Below are 15,068 nucleotides of genomic sequence, written 5' to 3' on the forward strand. Positions count from 1 at the left end.
ATATATATATATATATATATATATATATATATGTATATATATATATATATATATATATATATATATATATATATATGTGTATATATATATATATATATATATATATACATATATATATGGGTCATTGATGAATACGGTTTTTAAAAGTGTAAAAAAATTAATTTTGAAGCTTTATTTAGTGTTAACAATGAGATTATGTAGTTTTTATAATCAATTAACACTGCTTTTGTCATTTTTTACAAGATGGACAAAATTTGTCACCAAAAAAGTCATTCGGTTTAACCAAAATTTCGGTTTTACCAAATGACACTTTTTGATACAATGATATTTTTGAACAATGCTAACAGGCTGATATCTACTAAGCAAAAGAACAATTAAACATTTTATATTTAGTAAAAGTTTTTAAAATATTTTTATAAATATTTTTTAAAACTTTCCATGTTTTATAGCGGTTGTACCGAATGACCTGATGTTTCGGGACATGCGCATGAGAAAGTGAAAACATTAATTTTTCAAATAGTTAAAAGAGAGTTAGTTACTTTGCTTCACGATCATGTGATCCCTTTCAGGTCCCATATGGTCCTTTTATATTGGTTACTCCGAATGACATCAATGAAATTTGTTTTCCGGACATTCTTTCTCATAACAAAGCAACGACTTCTACACATAATTTTGATACCATTTTGCACTATGTTGATATATGATGTTATAAAGTCATGCCAGAATAAAATATATATATATATATATATATATATATATATATATATATATATATATATATATATATATATATATATATATATATATATATATATATTTATTTATTACATTTTAAAATATTTTAATCACAAATGAAATGGCTGTATTGGTCTTTGTACAGTTAAACCAAATGAACTTTTGACACTTCAAAAACTTTAAAATATCTTTATATGAAGCAAAATATAATTAAAACCTTTTGGATTCAATTAAAGAGATTTAGTTGTACTACCTTACATACAGACACGTCATGTCATTGATCCATATATATACTGAATATACCCAAACTTTTGAATGGTACATATGGTTAAATATAAAAAACGAACTTACCACAGTACAGCAAGCTTCTTCTCAGCTATTGTGGCGGAATGACTGGTGAAGTTCTTTAATCTCATTGCGTACCTTAAATAACAAAAGTATGCGAGTTACACAAACATGAAAAAAATATAGATAATGACAATCATCTTTTGATCATCTTTTATTTTTGAATTATGATGAAGGCACTGACCTGATGAGCTCTACGGTTTCTGAGTACATTGTGTATGGTGACTTGGCCTCTAACGGGTCCCGTTCCATGGCGTTGCCACATTCGATGAACGAGAGTGCCCCGTCTGCGTAATTCACAGCTTTGCCGAACTTGTCCATCTGCAAAGCAAAAGTGTCATTAAAGGTTGAGATATTTACGCAAATGAAAAAGACTGAGGTAATTTTCAAAGCTCGTAAAGGCATATAGAAAAACAGATATGATCAGAGGAGGAAATAAAGCCATTAGGCTGAGGTAATTCTCTTATGAAGCAATCCGAGTCTGAAGATGTAATGCAGGTCTCTATGATAGTGCTGCAACATGCAGATTTATGGCCACCGGGCTGGCGCATATTTCCAACTTCACGACGAGTTTATGGTTTAGAACAGTTCGTTTGTGTGGTAAAGTAGTACAAAGTGATTTTCTCTACATTCAGGGATTATGTTTTTCATCCTGACTTATTGGTACAACCTCATAAAGGCTAACTTTAACTCTCATGTCTTGTTTCTCAAATGTAAACTAATCAATAGTACTAAACCACATTACGCCTGCCTCCGAAAACCCAACTGCATCCAACTCCACAGACAAGCACAAACAATAAGAGCATATCTCATCTCCATAGGAGCGTAAAATAGATTTAGTGACCACTTGCCTCTGCCGGCACCTCCGAAGCCGAGTCCATTCGTTTTCAAGTGAGCCCTTCAATACGAAGCGAGCGGACGCCCGGGATTCATTACACGCCTGCCACTATGCTCATGTAACGCTGGCAATCAATTCCCTTTGCTTTGTATTCATGACTAGGCCTATACATCGTCATAGCGATTTATGACAGAGAGGATGTAACTTGCGATAATGGACAATGTCTCCAGAGATAATTGCCTGGATCCAATTATTAGGAGGTCTGGGGGTCTGTTTTGTAAATCTCTAACAAAGCTGCTGCTTTATGGATGCTAAGGGCAGACACAAGGGCTCTCGCTCGCCCAGATCGGAAAGTCTTCAATTATAAAAGGTCTTCCGAGAGAGCTTTTTCTCAGCTTGCTAATGGCTCTCTGTAGCGGAAGGGTTAGATGTCCGTGTAGTTAAGAGCAGTGTGACAGGAATTTTTCATGTGCTCTTGCTGAGTGCCAACGTCCCATTGGAAAGAAAAATCGCTAAAGATTGCGCTAATATCTCTGCTGCTCCTAGGCTGGAGTGTGATTGGATGAGAGACTGGATGAATGGAGTCTCTGGCTTTGCAGATTATTCTTCTGAGTAAAAGACTTCATAATTTCACATATGTCTCCTCTAGAGTTTCAGAAGAGATCGGAACAATGTTACCAACAGTTCTCAGGTGCCAAGATATCAGATTCAGGGTTCCCACACTAATCATAACATCTTACAGAGATTGCATTCACAAAGAGCGATGTTAAATAATATGGTTGCACTTTATTTAACAGTATGTGAATGTGCTTGCACATACTTACATGTACTTGAAGTCTACTTACAGTGTACTTTCCTAAGAAAGTACTGGGTAATATAAGGTAACTACATGTGTTAAGGTTAGGTTTAGGGGTAGGTTCAGGGTTAGTACCTAGTTGTTACCTAGTAACTGCAATTACTACAATAAGTACATAGTATTTTTCAACAGAGAACAGAAATGTAAAATAAAGTGCTACCAATAATATTTTTGACTTGAATAAAATCAAGTCAATTTAGATGTTGCCATTTTTAGGTTAATGCTTTTTTTTTTTTCAGTGTAATTGCAGCATTTACTTACTGTGTTTTATTTCTGTCTTTCAGTTGCGATAGTATTAAAGTTTTTATTTTTATGTTTTCATTTTAATTTTCATTACGATTTTAGTAATTTTGTTGTTTTTGCCATTTTTATGAGATTTCTAAAAATGTGTTTATGTCATTTTCATTAATTTTATTAGTACATCAAGTTATTTTAGTACATCTAGTCAAACTAAACAACCTGGTGTCATAGGAAAGACGTACCTGTGGGAACGTTTACGTGAGTTGCCACATGTATCAATGCGTACATATCACTGCAGTTTCCAACAGAAATGAATGCTAGAGGCAGTAAAACGACAAGCGCTTTTAATCGTTTTCATACACAGTTAAGATTACGATGTCAGATTATGGATTAATAAAGATTATCGTTTTCACGTCTCCTTGCACAATATTATGTTATGACTTCAAAACGCTTTTTTACCAAAGTGCATGATTTGTAAACGAATACATTTTGGACTTTGCATCTCTTAACCAGCTCTATATGTTTTGCTTTTCTGATATAACAAGCTTGCGCGGTAGCTCAGCTGATACAGAGTTGTACTTAAGACGAGGAAGCCTTGGGTATAAATCCCGTGAAAGGCGAATCACGGTGTAAGAGCTCAAAGAGAGATCTAAACAATTTAAAATGGAACGATTACGGATGCTTTTTATGTCACATTTGATTTTGTTAACACTATCATGTAGGTTTAGGAGTAGTGTTGGTGGTACGTTATTATTAAAACGCAATGGAGTGCAAATGTCAAATCAGAGCTGCAGTGATTCATATAAAAACCAACGTACCATATTCACGGCAAACATACCATATATCTGTTCTGGCAACACGCATTTAGTGCCACTCATTTCAAGTAACGAAAATGTTTTTATGGTTTTAGTTTTTGTGCTGGCATACAGATGCAGGCCTATTTTAAATAGACTTACCAAAGCATCTGCCTTGTGCTTCAACTTCTTGGCTTCCTGCATGTAGTAATCTGCATTGTGAACTCTGTAATGATATAAAGTGTGATTAAGATGGGTTTGTTTTTCACATATATTCGTAAATATTTCAGTTATTACCCGAAATAATCACATGGCTGTTACATACGTGTTATTAAATGTGAGTTTAGGTCTCCTGGGCTCCATATGCTCCATGGACAGCGCTGAAGGGTTTGACCAGAGGTCTGTGTCCGACTGACCATTGCCATGAAAACCGCCGGACGGCTTGCTGTGACCATCTTCCTCCTGGAAAAGCAAGAGAACATTAAAAAGATAATTAGCCTTTAACAGCTTGAATAATAAATAAAGGATCCATTCACTCTCTGTTCTGCATCTACTCAGTGTTTTCATTTTTAGGGCCATTTAGTTGGACTGAATTTGGACGATCGGCACATGGGAGCCATTCACTTCTCTTCAAGGCTATTTTGAAACCTTTCCAAGAAAGTAATTAGTTTAGCAAAAACACAGGAAATGTGGTGAAGACCATCTATCTATCTATCTATCTATCTATCTATCTATCTATCTATCTATCTATCTATCTATCTATCTATCTATCTATCTATCTATCTATCTATCTATCTATCTATCTATCTATCTATCTATCTATCTATCTATCTGTCTGTCTGTCTGTCTGTCTGTCTGTCTGTCTGTCTGTCTGTCTGTCTGTCTATCTATCTATCAGACTTACAGTGCTGGTCTTGGAATGGGAGAAGGATTTGTTCTCTCCTTTGCGGTGTTTGTGTGATGAGGACGATGACGAAGAGCAGGAGGCAGGCATTGTGCGGGTGGAGGAGAGGGTGTTTGGGACGGTGGAGGTGCTTCCTTCCTGACTGAGGGAGCTGCATTCACTGCTCCTTCGTGGGCGGCCCACAGGCTCGTCGGACAGTGGTGACAGTAGAGGCGGTAACAGCTTATCCTCTCGCTTGCGAGGTTGCTTCTTCAATGAACTTGGCAGAAAAAAAAAAGAAAACATGTCAAAAGTTTCTGTCTGTGCACATATAGGGTACTTCAAGACTATTTCTGGCCCCATAAATTTGTGTTTTTTTCAAACTTTTTAATGGTATTTTTTAAAACAATGACATATAGAGTCATATTTTATAGAGACTGCCCCCCCAACCTTTTTACCTATATTTACATTTTACAGTTTTTCTCAGTCGCTTTGGCACATTTCTCAGATCAAAACTTCTCAAAACTACTTGTTCAATCTTGTACAGTATAGTAGGCTAATGAACTTTATACAGATACATACTATATCACACACATACACAGTGTATGTATATATAGTCTTGTCTTTTTTATTTATCACAAGGACATTTTACAGTAATTCACAAAGTAAATCACAGCCATAGTTTAGGCTACATCTGAATTATTCATCACTGTTATATTGACAACAACTAACCATTTTGAATATCTTGTTTGAAAACAATGACGCAAGGACTTGCCATTCTGATGGCACTGATATGTTCATTGACATAAATACTTGCTTTTGAGAGATGAACTAAGGATTCTGAGCATGTTCCAGGCTTTTGCAGGTAATCCAATATGTTGAGCTGTTTGTACGAATTATTTCGAGAAATGAACATACAGTTTTGCAAATTGTAAGGTTGATTTGAGAAATGTACCAAAAGCAACTGAGAAAAACTGTAAAGTCATGCGTCATCAAAATGCGTGTTCATTTACATGCAATGTGTGGACTTCTTACACCATTTGTCCCATTTCCATTTAGCAAAACTCATTTTTTTATTAACGACTACACCCACCCACCCACCCCTAAACCTAACTTTAGTGATTTATAGCGCATATACACTTAATGAGCACATGCGTTCCCTGGGATCGAACCCACGATCACATGATCACATGATTGCATATTGTCATTTATTGCAATGCTCTGCCAGTTGAACTAGGCAAAAACTGAAAGATGATGTAGGTAAAAGGGAACAATGCATTAAAATGAAAGTATCCTGTTGCAACTTTAGCAAACGCTCCTATAGGTCGTATTTCAGGGAAGAGACAAACAACCTATATAGGCTTATTGGTTGGAGAACATGTTGATTTGATAGTGTTTGTTAAACACTTGTGAGGGATAAAGAAAAAAAAAAGAATCAAGTGCATCTTTATGTAAACGCCGCCATTTAACTAAATATTAACAGACAGGCAACACATTTGTGCCAAAATATTGGATTTGTGTTTTAGGACAGTGTAAATGCGGCACACCTCATTTTAACGAGTTGGGCAATCATCATCATCACAAATTAGTTGGATCAATACAGATATTAGGACTTGTTTTCAGAGAATGTATCTTACCCCACTCTCATAGCCAAATAGTTTTTAAACATAAATCTAATAACATTTTATGAGGTTACCACACAACGTCTTATATATTGAAGATATATTGGCCCGGGCCCAAATGGCACCCTAAACCCTCACGGTCTTCCTCTGAGTCCAGACTTTTGTGTTGTAATGGCGCTTTGACTGCCGGGTAAAGTCCTCTGTGTAGCTCACAGACTTGTGGGCTCAGCTGAAGTGCGCATTGAGGGAATTCTGAAACCTAAAATGATGAATGGGACACCCTATGTTCTCATGGACTTAACGGACATGCACACGTGGTAGCCATTGTAAGTCCACAAGACCGAAAGTGCATAGAAGTGTGCTATTTGGGATTCAGACATTCTCTGAAAACATCTTAGAACTGATGATCATGCAATGCTTTTTGCACTACAGCACCCCATCTGGTGATGCCTGGTTTTACCGGCCAGAATAGAGATGCCACTCATTAAATGTTTTAAGAATGATAGTCTAACGCTGACTGCTCAGACAAACAACTTTCTGCAAAAATCTGTTTGCGACTGCGAACTAAGTTTTTCTCCAAAACTCCATGTGGCGACACATATGTGGATTACTACTTGCATCGGAATGAAAATATGAAAAACAAAATCACAATGTGTCCATGTTTTTGTGACAGGTGCAGTTTCACAGAGAGACAGAATGTCTGCTTACTATATATTTGAAGCTGCAAGTTTATTACAATAAGGAAAAATACAGTTTCATGGCCAGTAAGAAATATTTATATATATATTTATATTCATGTTTTTTCGGGCTCTTCAGAATCTGCAGTAAAATGCTCTCAGCTCCACTGCTAATGTTGCATCTCAGCACAAAACTAAACCCTAATTAAAGAGTAAAGCTTCTTTTTGCAATTTAAAGGAGCTACCACTGACATATATTATTTTATACAGGGTGTAATTTTGTTGAAAATATGATGCTAAATTCTGCTCTCTCCTTTATTATTTTCACCCTTCAGGGCAGTAGAGTCATTTGAGATAAATCAAAAGTTTTTGTTCCTTTTTCTAGAACAATATGAGACAGACAAAAGGTTATGTGCAGATGAAAGTGGAGGTGCATGTGCTCTGATATAAACTTGGCTAAATTCATTTACATAAATGCTTACATGTCTAAACTTAGCCAATGTGCTTAAAAAAAGAAGCTCCACTGAGACAGACTGTCCTGGACAGCAGCATATTTTTTGCCTTGGTTTATTAGGCTGAAAACATGCTATAAAACATGAGTCTCATCAGTTAACAACACTAAATAAAAGGCTTCTTTACTTTTCTAATTCAATTAAAAGGGTGAATGCGGCAAATGAGCTGATTTAAAACACACTGAGCAGGTGATAACAGTAAATAGCCCGGGGTGCTAAACACTTCCAGTAATAGATGTTAGCGGTGGATAATAATTTAACGTAGCACTGCTGATTGTATCATCAAGATTTGCTGCCGTTAGTCATGTCGCAGTGCGGTGAGCACTCAGGTGGACAGGACAAGCATATGACCTCTGTCATGCATGTGTCTTTGATGGGCTCTAGCCTGCCCTGACACTAATTGAATATCTAAAATTAGCGGTAGCCGTTGTGCTGGTGTCAGTGTTAAATTACTGTAATGCAGTGGGACAAAGCAGGCAGGCAGCTTGAGAGGGTGACCTGCTGCTCCCCCTGCGTATTCCAGCACTCTCTCAAAGGATATAACACAGAGTCGGAAACTAAGCTGAGTTGGCAAATCTCTGTGCACGTGTGGCAAAAACATCAGGGGACACTGGCTGCATGCATATATTAAAGGGTTAGTTCACCCAAAAATGAAAATTCTGTCATTTATTACTTACCCTCATGCCGTTCCACACCCGTAAGACCTTCGTTAATCTTCGGAACACCAATTAAGATATTTTAGTTGAAATCCGATGGCTCAGTGAGGCCTCCATAGGGAGCAATGACACTTCCTCTCTCAAGATCCATAAAGGTACTAAAAACATATTTAAATCGGTTCATGTGAGAACAGTGGTTCAATATTAATATTATAAAGCGACGAGAATATTTCTGGTGCTCCGCACAGCAGATTCGACACGCTGATTCATTATGCTCCGAAGCTTCCTGAAGCAGTGTTTTGAAATTGGCCATCACTTTATAAGTCGTTATTTTGTTTTTTTGCCGCACCAAAAATATTCTTGTCACTTTATAATATTAATATTGAACCACTGTTCTCACATGAACCGATTTAAATACGTTTTTAGTACCTTTATGGATCTTGAGAGAGGAAATGTCATTGCTCCCTATGAAGGCCTCACGGAGCCATCGGATTTCAACTAAAATATCTTAATTTGTGTTCTGAAGACTAACGAAGGTCTTACGGGTGTGGAACGGTATGAGGGTAAGTAATAAATGACAGAAATTTTCATTTTTGGGTGAACTAACCCTTTAAAGTAAACTGAAACATTGTGGTCTCTTTATATGGAGGATTTCAAGTTACTATAAAGAAACAAACAGTACAGTAAATTTGAATGCAGTCTAGTGAGAATCCTTATAATCTATTGAAAAGAACTAAATGTATTTGAAATCAAAATGAAAAGTCACTAGTCAAGCTCCTGAGTATGGAGTATGGTGTGATAATGTAGGCAACAAGCTATGAGTCAGTATAGAATACTCACTCTTTTGTGCTGGAGACCTTGTGGTTGTGTATGGGCGAGATACAAGGAGGAAGCAGCAGTGCCTCTTTGTCCATCCGAAGCTTCTTGCCTCCACTCATCACGTCACAGTGCTCAGACTGCAGAGAGAGTGAAGTTAATTAACACTGTCCAGAATTTAACATGTTATTTAGCTTGGCAGGATGAAGGCCAAGTTGAAACATCTACATTAGGACTCAAACAAACATCTTTTATAGTTTAAGACTATATAGTAGAGGTGAAACTGTACATGTATTCATCCCGAACCATCACAGTTCAGTGCATACAGTCAGACAACGAATATAGTCAGTCACAGGCGATCCACACTCCAATCCAGAAGGGGGCGTGCGCGGTAATGCAACGCTGTTTGCTAACCGCTACAACAGGAAAAAGTGCAGAAGAAGAGGAAAAGACGATCTAGGTATGTTTATGTGTAATCTCTCAACCAGTATTTCAACTGCTGAAAGACGTCAATAAAACAGCTTGAGAATAATATCTCACATAGCATTACATTTACCTCAGGCAAGTCATTTAGTGTCCACAGCATGCTGGTTCACTAGAGAAATCAACTCTAGAGGGGAATATATGTACTATATTAGCTTATATATTCATTATGTTTACTTTACCTGTTAGTAATGTCTTAATTATTTAATACATTTAAATAAATTTGTCATGAAAGCAAGTTAAGACAGTAACTGTGTAAATGATTATATTTCAAAAAATGAATTAAAGTAGAAAAATAACTGAAAAATTAGATTTAGAAGTTAATGCAAACCTTGACTTATTTGTGCAATTTACATGTTTTTTTATTTGAGTGTTGATTATTATATCTTAAAATAAATAGCAACTGAATTTAATTGTTTGGTCTCTGTTGTTAATTGTAACCTTTTATATTATAATGTGCAAGAAAGTGCTCCCTGTATACAGTTTACAGCATTAGCTGAGATAGATTTTTTTATCCTTAAGAAAATTTTAATTATGATTGAATTTATGTAAAGACGGAGACACAATTTGTTCAACAAACCACTGTTTAATAAAAAAGAAGCAATTTTATGTTTATTTTTTACCCCCTTGCTGTACCGAACCGCCACTTCAATACCGAGGTACGTACTGAACCATCATGTTTGTGTACCGTTACACCCCTACTTATATAGTGTTAGATAGTGTTCAGAATTCTGTATTGAGAAAGATCGGGGCTAAGAACTGAGGGTGTTTTCACATATGGTACACTTTATATTAATCAAACCCATTTCAGAAATGAAAATGACCTTAGTGCTTTTGGTGTTCACAATGTAAGTGCATTTAAAACAAAAAGGACCCAAAATGAACCTCCTTAGGTAGTCTGACTATGGTTTGTTCGTGGGTCCCTGGGTCCTTTGATAATTTGCCCAGATCTAAGATAATTTGGGGTGTTCATAAACGTTATACTGGCTCAATATCGCTTGTGGTGCTCAAACAAACTAGGTGTGAAAACGTCCTGAAAGGTTGGACGTGCAAGTGGTCTTCCATGAGCTGTAACTTTGTGCCCGTCGGTGTGAAGTTTTTTGCATGATCCTTTGGACAGAAACACCAGGAAGTTTTATGATATAAACATGGCATTGGATGAAATACCGTATTATATTATAAAACAATAAAATGTGTGGTAGTTCAATATCTGTGCTGCTAAAGAAATGTACAATTTTAATACAATTTGAACACGACAAGGGGCCAATACTTCAGCTATCAATGTTTTCTCAGAGAACAGGAAAAAGTGCATGTTGCAAAAAGAACCTGCTGAATGAGTACTTGCCTAAAATAATAATTACATGATTAATTTGCTATTGCAGCCCTTGGTTTTATAATTATAGAGCATGAAATGAGAGTGAGAACATTGCACACTTGCCTTGTGTTTCCTCTTGGATTTGCTAGGGTTCTTTTCTGCAGGGATGGAGGCAGGTGACTGTTGCCGTCTGTGCTTGACACTGACCTCCCGACACTCAGCCTTGGTTGGAGGAGGCTCTGGGGGATCTTGCCCTGGGATTCGTGACAGGAAGCTGAGTTCAATCTTGACCCAAAGGGACTTAATGTCCTCAAAATCTCGTAGCGGTGACAAAAGTTCATTTTGTACAATGGGGATGGGAGAAAAAAGGGGCTCTTCTAGGAGATCCGAGGCACCTGGGTCAGGAATGGAGGTGCTGCTTGTGCTGGTAAGGCTACTAACACTCAGGATATTGCTGTTGCAATCCTTGGATTTCAAGCTTAGGGTGTTGGGACCCGGACAGGGAAGCTGAACCTTGGTGAGCTCTTCAGGGTCTGAATGACACTCGGATGAAGAAGACTCTGTCTCTATGAATTCCTTAGACTTGGGGATGATCTTGTTGGGTCCTCTGTGTTTCTTTTTATCTTGAACAGGTGTGATATTAGTTGGTGCAGTGTTTGTTGTGGTGGTTCGAGGTTCCTTTCTTGGAGCTGTCTTTACCCCAGGGCCCTTTCCTCTAGGTTTTGGCGGTTCTAAAGGCGGGGGCTCTTTCTCTTTTGGGGTGGAACTTGAGTTTCCTGGTCTTGGCCAGTTGTGCTCCTCACTGCTGGAAGATCGCTCCACCTTTTTGGGCTGCTTCTTGCCAGTGCTTCTCCTGGGGGGCGCTAGCTCCACTGAAGCTGGTGATTTCACCTTGGTGCTTTTGCTTTCTGGAGCCTTCTGACCAGTCTTGGGTTTGACTTTCTCTCGGATAGGACTGAGCAATGTTCTCTCCTTGGGGTCTGCTGGTGCCAGTGCTGTGCTGGGCTTGCTCTTGCTGGAGCTCTGGCTCTCAGAGGCTTGGTTTTCATCAGGTTGAGAGCTGTTAAGTCCATGACTATCTGACTGGGTGTTAATTAGTGCTTTGTTGTGAGGATTAACTTTGTTTAGCCACTTATCTAGTTGCCACTTGTTTGTTGACGGAGGTTCAGGCTATTGGAAAAAGACAAAAATTTGTGGACCACAGTTTTAGGCATATTGAGTACATTGTCTCTACAACTTATTTTATCAGTTGCACAATGACACTGTGGACAGTCTTGCAGATTGGAAATGAAGATCAGATTTGTTGTATGTGACATTTTTATGTGCATTGAGGTCTACAATGTAAATTAATACATGTTTAAAATAACATGGAAATCGAATTTGTAATGATGCATATCCATACAGATTTCATCTGTCTTCAGTGTTGATTCATGAGAAGCTTGATGATTCAAGTCATATGACTTTCACAGACCAATGAGCTGGCGCTATGATGAAAAGGCCATTAAGACAGGAAGTCGTAAAACTCCTGAATAATGGAGGAAATGCTGTGAGTACTGTCCTGATGACTGCTCACAGCTCTCACTGCAAAGATGTTTTCATCAGCTATATTTTCTCACGCCGACTGTTGTGTACCATTATGTTTGAAGACAAAAGTAAAACGTTCCCACGAACCCATAAACACTGCCTTGAATGCTCTAAATGATAGCAAATCATTCAGAAAAGGAAGCTGTGGAAATGAGTGGACATCCATATTAACCATTAAACTCACAGGGTAAGAAATTCAATTCAGTGCACTTTCCAATCAGACATGATGGCACGTTTCGAGACAAAAGGCAATCTCCTATGCTATTTCTCCATCTGTCAGAGAGACATTTCCGCCAATACGAGCTACCAAATTTTATAGTGAAAGCACTGGCAAAGATGATGAATTAACAATTGAGCATGTCGAAATTGACAGGCCTTCCAATATTTCGCCACTGAGGCATCAGGGCTATGCGCCGCCACTTGAAAGAGAAACATCTTTCTGTAGACCAGAGCGCTTGCAGTGCTAAGATACGGATTCCCATTGGCCATCCCTGGCAGAGAGCAAAGCTATACACACAGAAGGGGTGATGAGAACCGAGAGATGTTTACTCTTGTGTAATGCTCTTAGGGAGCCCCGGGCAGGCTACTGCGGGACAACTTTAAAGCTGCCAATTAATCCTTTGAGGAGATCCTTTCAAAAATCCTACCCCTAACCCATGCTGAGAAAAACTCGGAGGGGGAATGCTGCCTAAGTCTCTCTTTGCCTTTAGCTAAAGGAGAAAATAGACTTACTCAGATTCATCTCAGTTCTTTTGAAATTTCTGGTAATGGGCTCCAAAATAATCATCTAAGGGAAATAATTGCATAAGCTGGTACTCATTTACCTCAGGGCCCAGAGTTCAGAAGGTAAGCAAAACAACAAAACTGTAAATAACACTAAACAAGATGTGGTGAGAAAATCTATGAATATGTCTGGGTTATGCAAAAAAAAAAAACAAAACAAAAAAAAAAACAATTATTGGACCATTGTGATATTTTTATATTGTGAGATTGTTTTGATGACAACTAAACAATTTTCTCCCCTAAATTCTTATTACAAAAATTAATATTAGTAGATTAGTAGACCGGTAGATATTTAGTTTTTAGTTTAGTTACATTTATTATTATTATTATTATTATTAATAAAGCAAGCATAATAACAACACAAAATCTAATCTATGAATACAACATTTACTATAGTATTTTCTCATATTAGACCAATACAACATTTAAATAATAAATAAATTCACTTTTGATTACAGTAATGTTAATGAATTGTTTTTGAAAACCGGTGGTTTGCGCTGAAATGTTGCAAAAACGTCACATTCAAGACACAATCAATTTAATTTACTTTTTGCAATAAATACTGTTTAAAATCAGTTTCATAGAAAAGTAAAGATGATAAATTAACAATTGAGCATCTTGAAATTGTCAGGCCTCCAAACATTTCACCACTGAGGCGTCGGGAATATTGTTTTAAATCAGCTTTATATAAGTTTTGCAAAATTCTTAAGCCATGGATCAACTGGTGGATATATTTGAGGGAAGTAAAGTGATGAGTACCTCTGGTGTGGCAGCACGGGATGTTCGGTTGCATTCACTGTCACTGGAACTGCTCTCGCTGTCCGAGTCAGACTCAGAGCTGCTCTCTGATTCGCTGGAGCTGCCCGAGGCGGCGCTGGAGTGACCGGTCGGTTCGCTGGTCCGCGGTGTGGTTCCAGAAAGGCTTTAGACAAAAGAACAGAGGAGAACATTCATCAACCGGTATGACACACTTCAAACCATACAAATGTGCCATTGACAGCACAGATGTAGATACAGGATGTTTTATTAATGCACACCAGAAATGATTAAACATCAGGAGAAACTGAGCCAATGCATTCATCAGCTGGACCTCTGACACATTGTACCAGACAAGGCTGTAAAGAATCTGCCTAATATAGCTAAAGAAGGAATAATTCACCCAAAATTCTGTCATCATTTACTTACCCTCATGTTGTTATTTTGTTCTGATAAATACTGAAGAATCTTCATGTAGCTCTTTTCCATACAAAAACAGTTAATCTACAATATGTAAATTTTTTTTTTTTTTTTTTTTTTTTTTTCTGTTCCATGGTAAAATAGAGCAGCATACAGGTTTGAACTGTGATTTTGGAGTGATTTATTCCTAAGTGTATATGGCTAAAGGGCTTGTCATATCATTTTACAGAGAGAGAGATTAAAAAAAGAATAATTTTTCCCATGCCGACTATTACGTTTTAGTTAAATGCTTTAAAACATTAGACAACACAATTAAATCTTTGTTAAATATACCTTTTTTTCCAAATGAAAAAGGAAAAAAAAAATACCCTTGATATCTGTCAGTTGTTTTTATATATATAATACATTTTTAACACTTGCTGCTGCTTTGGTGAACCAACTAATAAAGAGACAACTGAACCAACTGATGATAGACTACATCTCTTAGAGAGAGACAGAGACAGAAAGATATAAATAGAAATAAAATGAGCAAGAAAAGAAAGCATTTGTTTACTTCTCCACCTGTGTGGCTATTACTCGGCTCTGTCTCAGAGTTATCAGTCATGCTCGGCATTATTTATGAGTTCATGAAAGGCCACAGTGCTCTAATCCAATAAGTACTTCACTTCTCAGGGTATCCTCAGATGTGGCCATCCAAGATTGTTCTACACAGAGTCAAACATGCCAGAAGGAGGCAAATTAAATTCCTTTCCA

At 37.3% G+C, this 15,068-nt stretch overlaps 1 protein-coding gene across 1 annotated transcript in view; it reads right to left on the reverse strand.

Annotated features, from left to right (window-relative positions):
• aff2 (AF4/FMR2 family, member 2) overlaps positions 1-15,068 on the reverse strand; it is a 251,205-nt gene that overhangs the window by 12,641 nt on the left and 223,496 nt on the right. Inside the window, exons 10-17 of the mRNA XM_067382897.1 lie at positions 13,899-14,061; positions 10,896-11,942; positions 8,999-9,114; positions 4,713-4,971; positions 4,134-4,270; positions 3,971-4,034; positions 1,265-1,401; positions 1,087-1,158 (exon numbers count right to left, since the gene is read on the reverse strand). Of these exons, the coding sequence (XP_067238998.1) occupies positions 1,087-1,158; positions 1,265-1,401; positions 3,971-4,034; positions 4,134-4,270; positions 4,713-4,971; positions 8,999-9,114; positions 10,896-11,942; positions 13,899-14,061 (1,995 nt within the window). The remainder of the gene's footprint in view (positions 1-1,086; positions 1,159-1,264; positions 1,402-3,970; positions 4,035-4,133; positions 4,271-4,712; positions 4,972-8,998; positions 9,115-10,895; positions 11,943-13,898; positions 14,062-15,068) is intronic.

This window comes from Chanodichthys erythropterus, chromosome 1 (genome assembly GCF_024489055.1).
Source record: "Chanodichthys erythropterus isolate Z2021 chromosome 1, ASM2448905v1, whole genome shotgun sequence".
In the NCBI taxonomy this organism is placed as follows: domain Eukaryota; kingdom Metazoa; phylum Chordata; class Actinopteri; order Cypriniformes; family Xenocyprididae; genus Chanodichthys; species Chanodichthys erythropterus.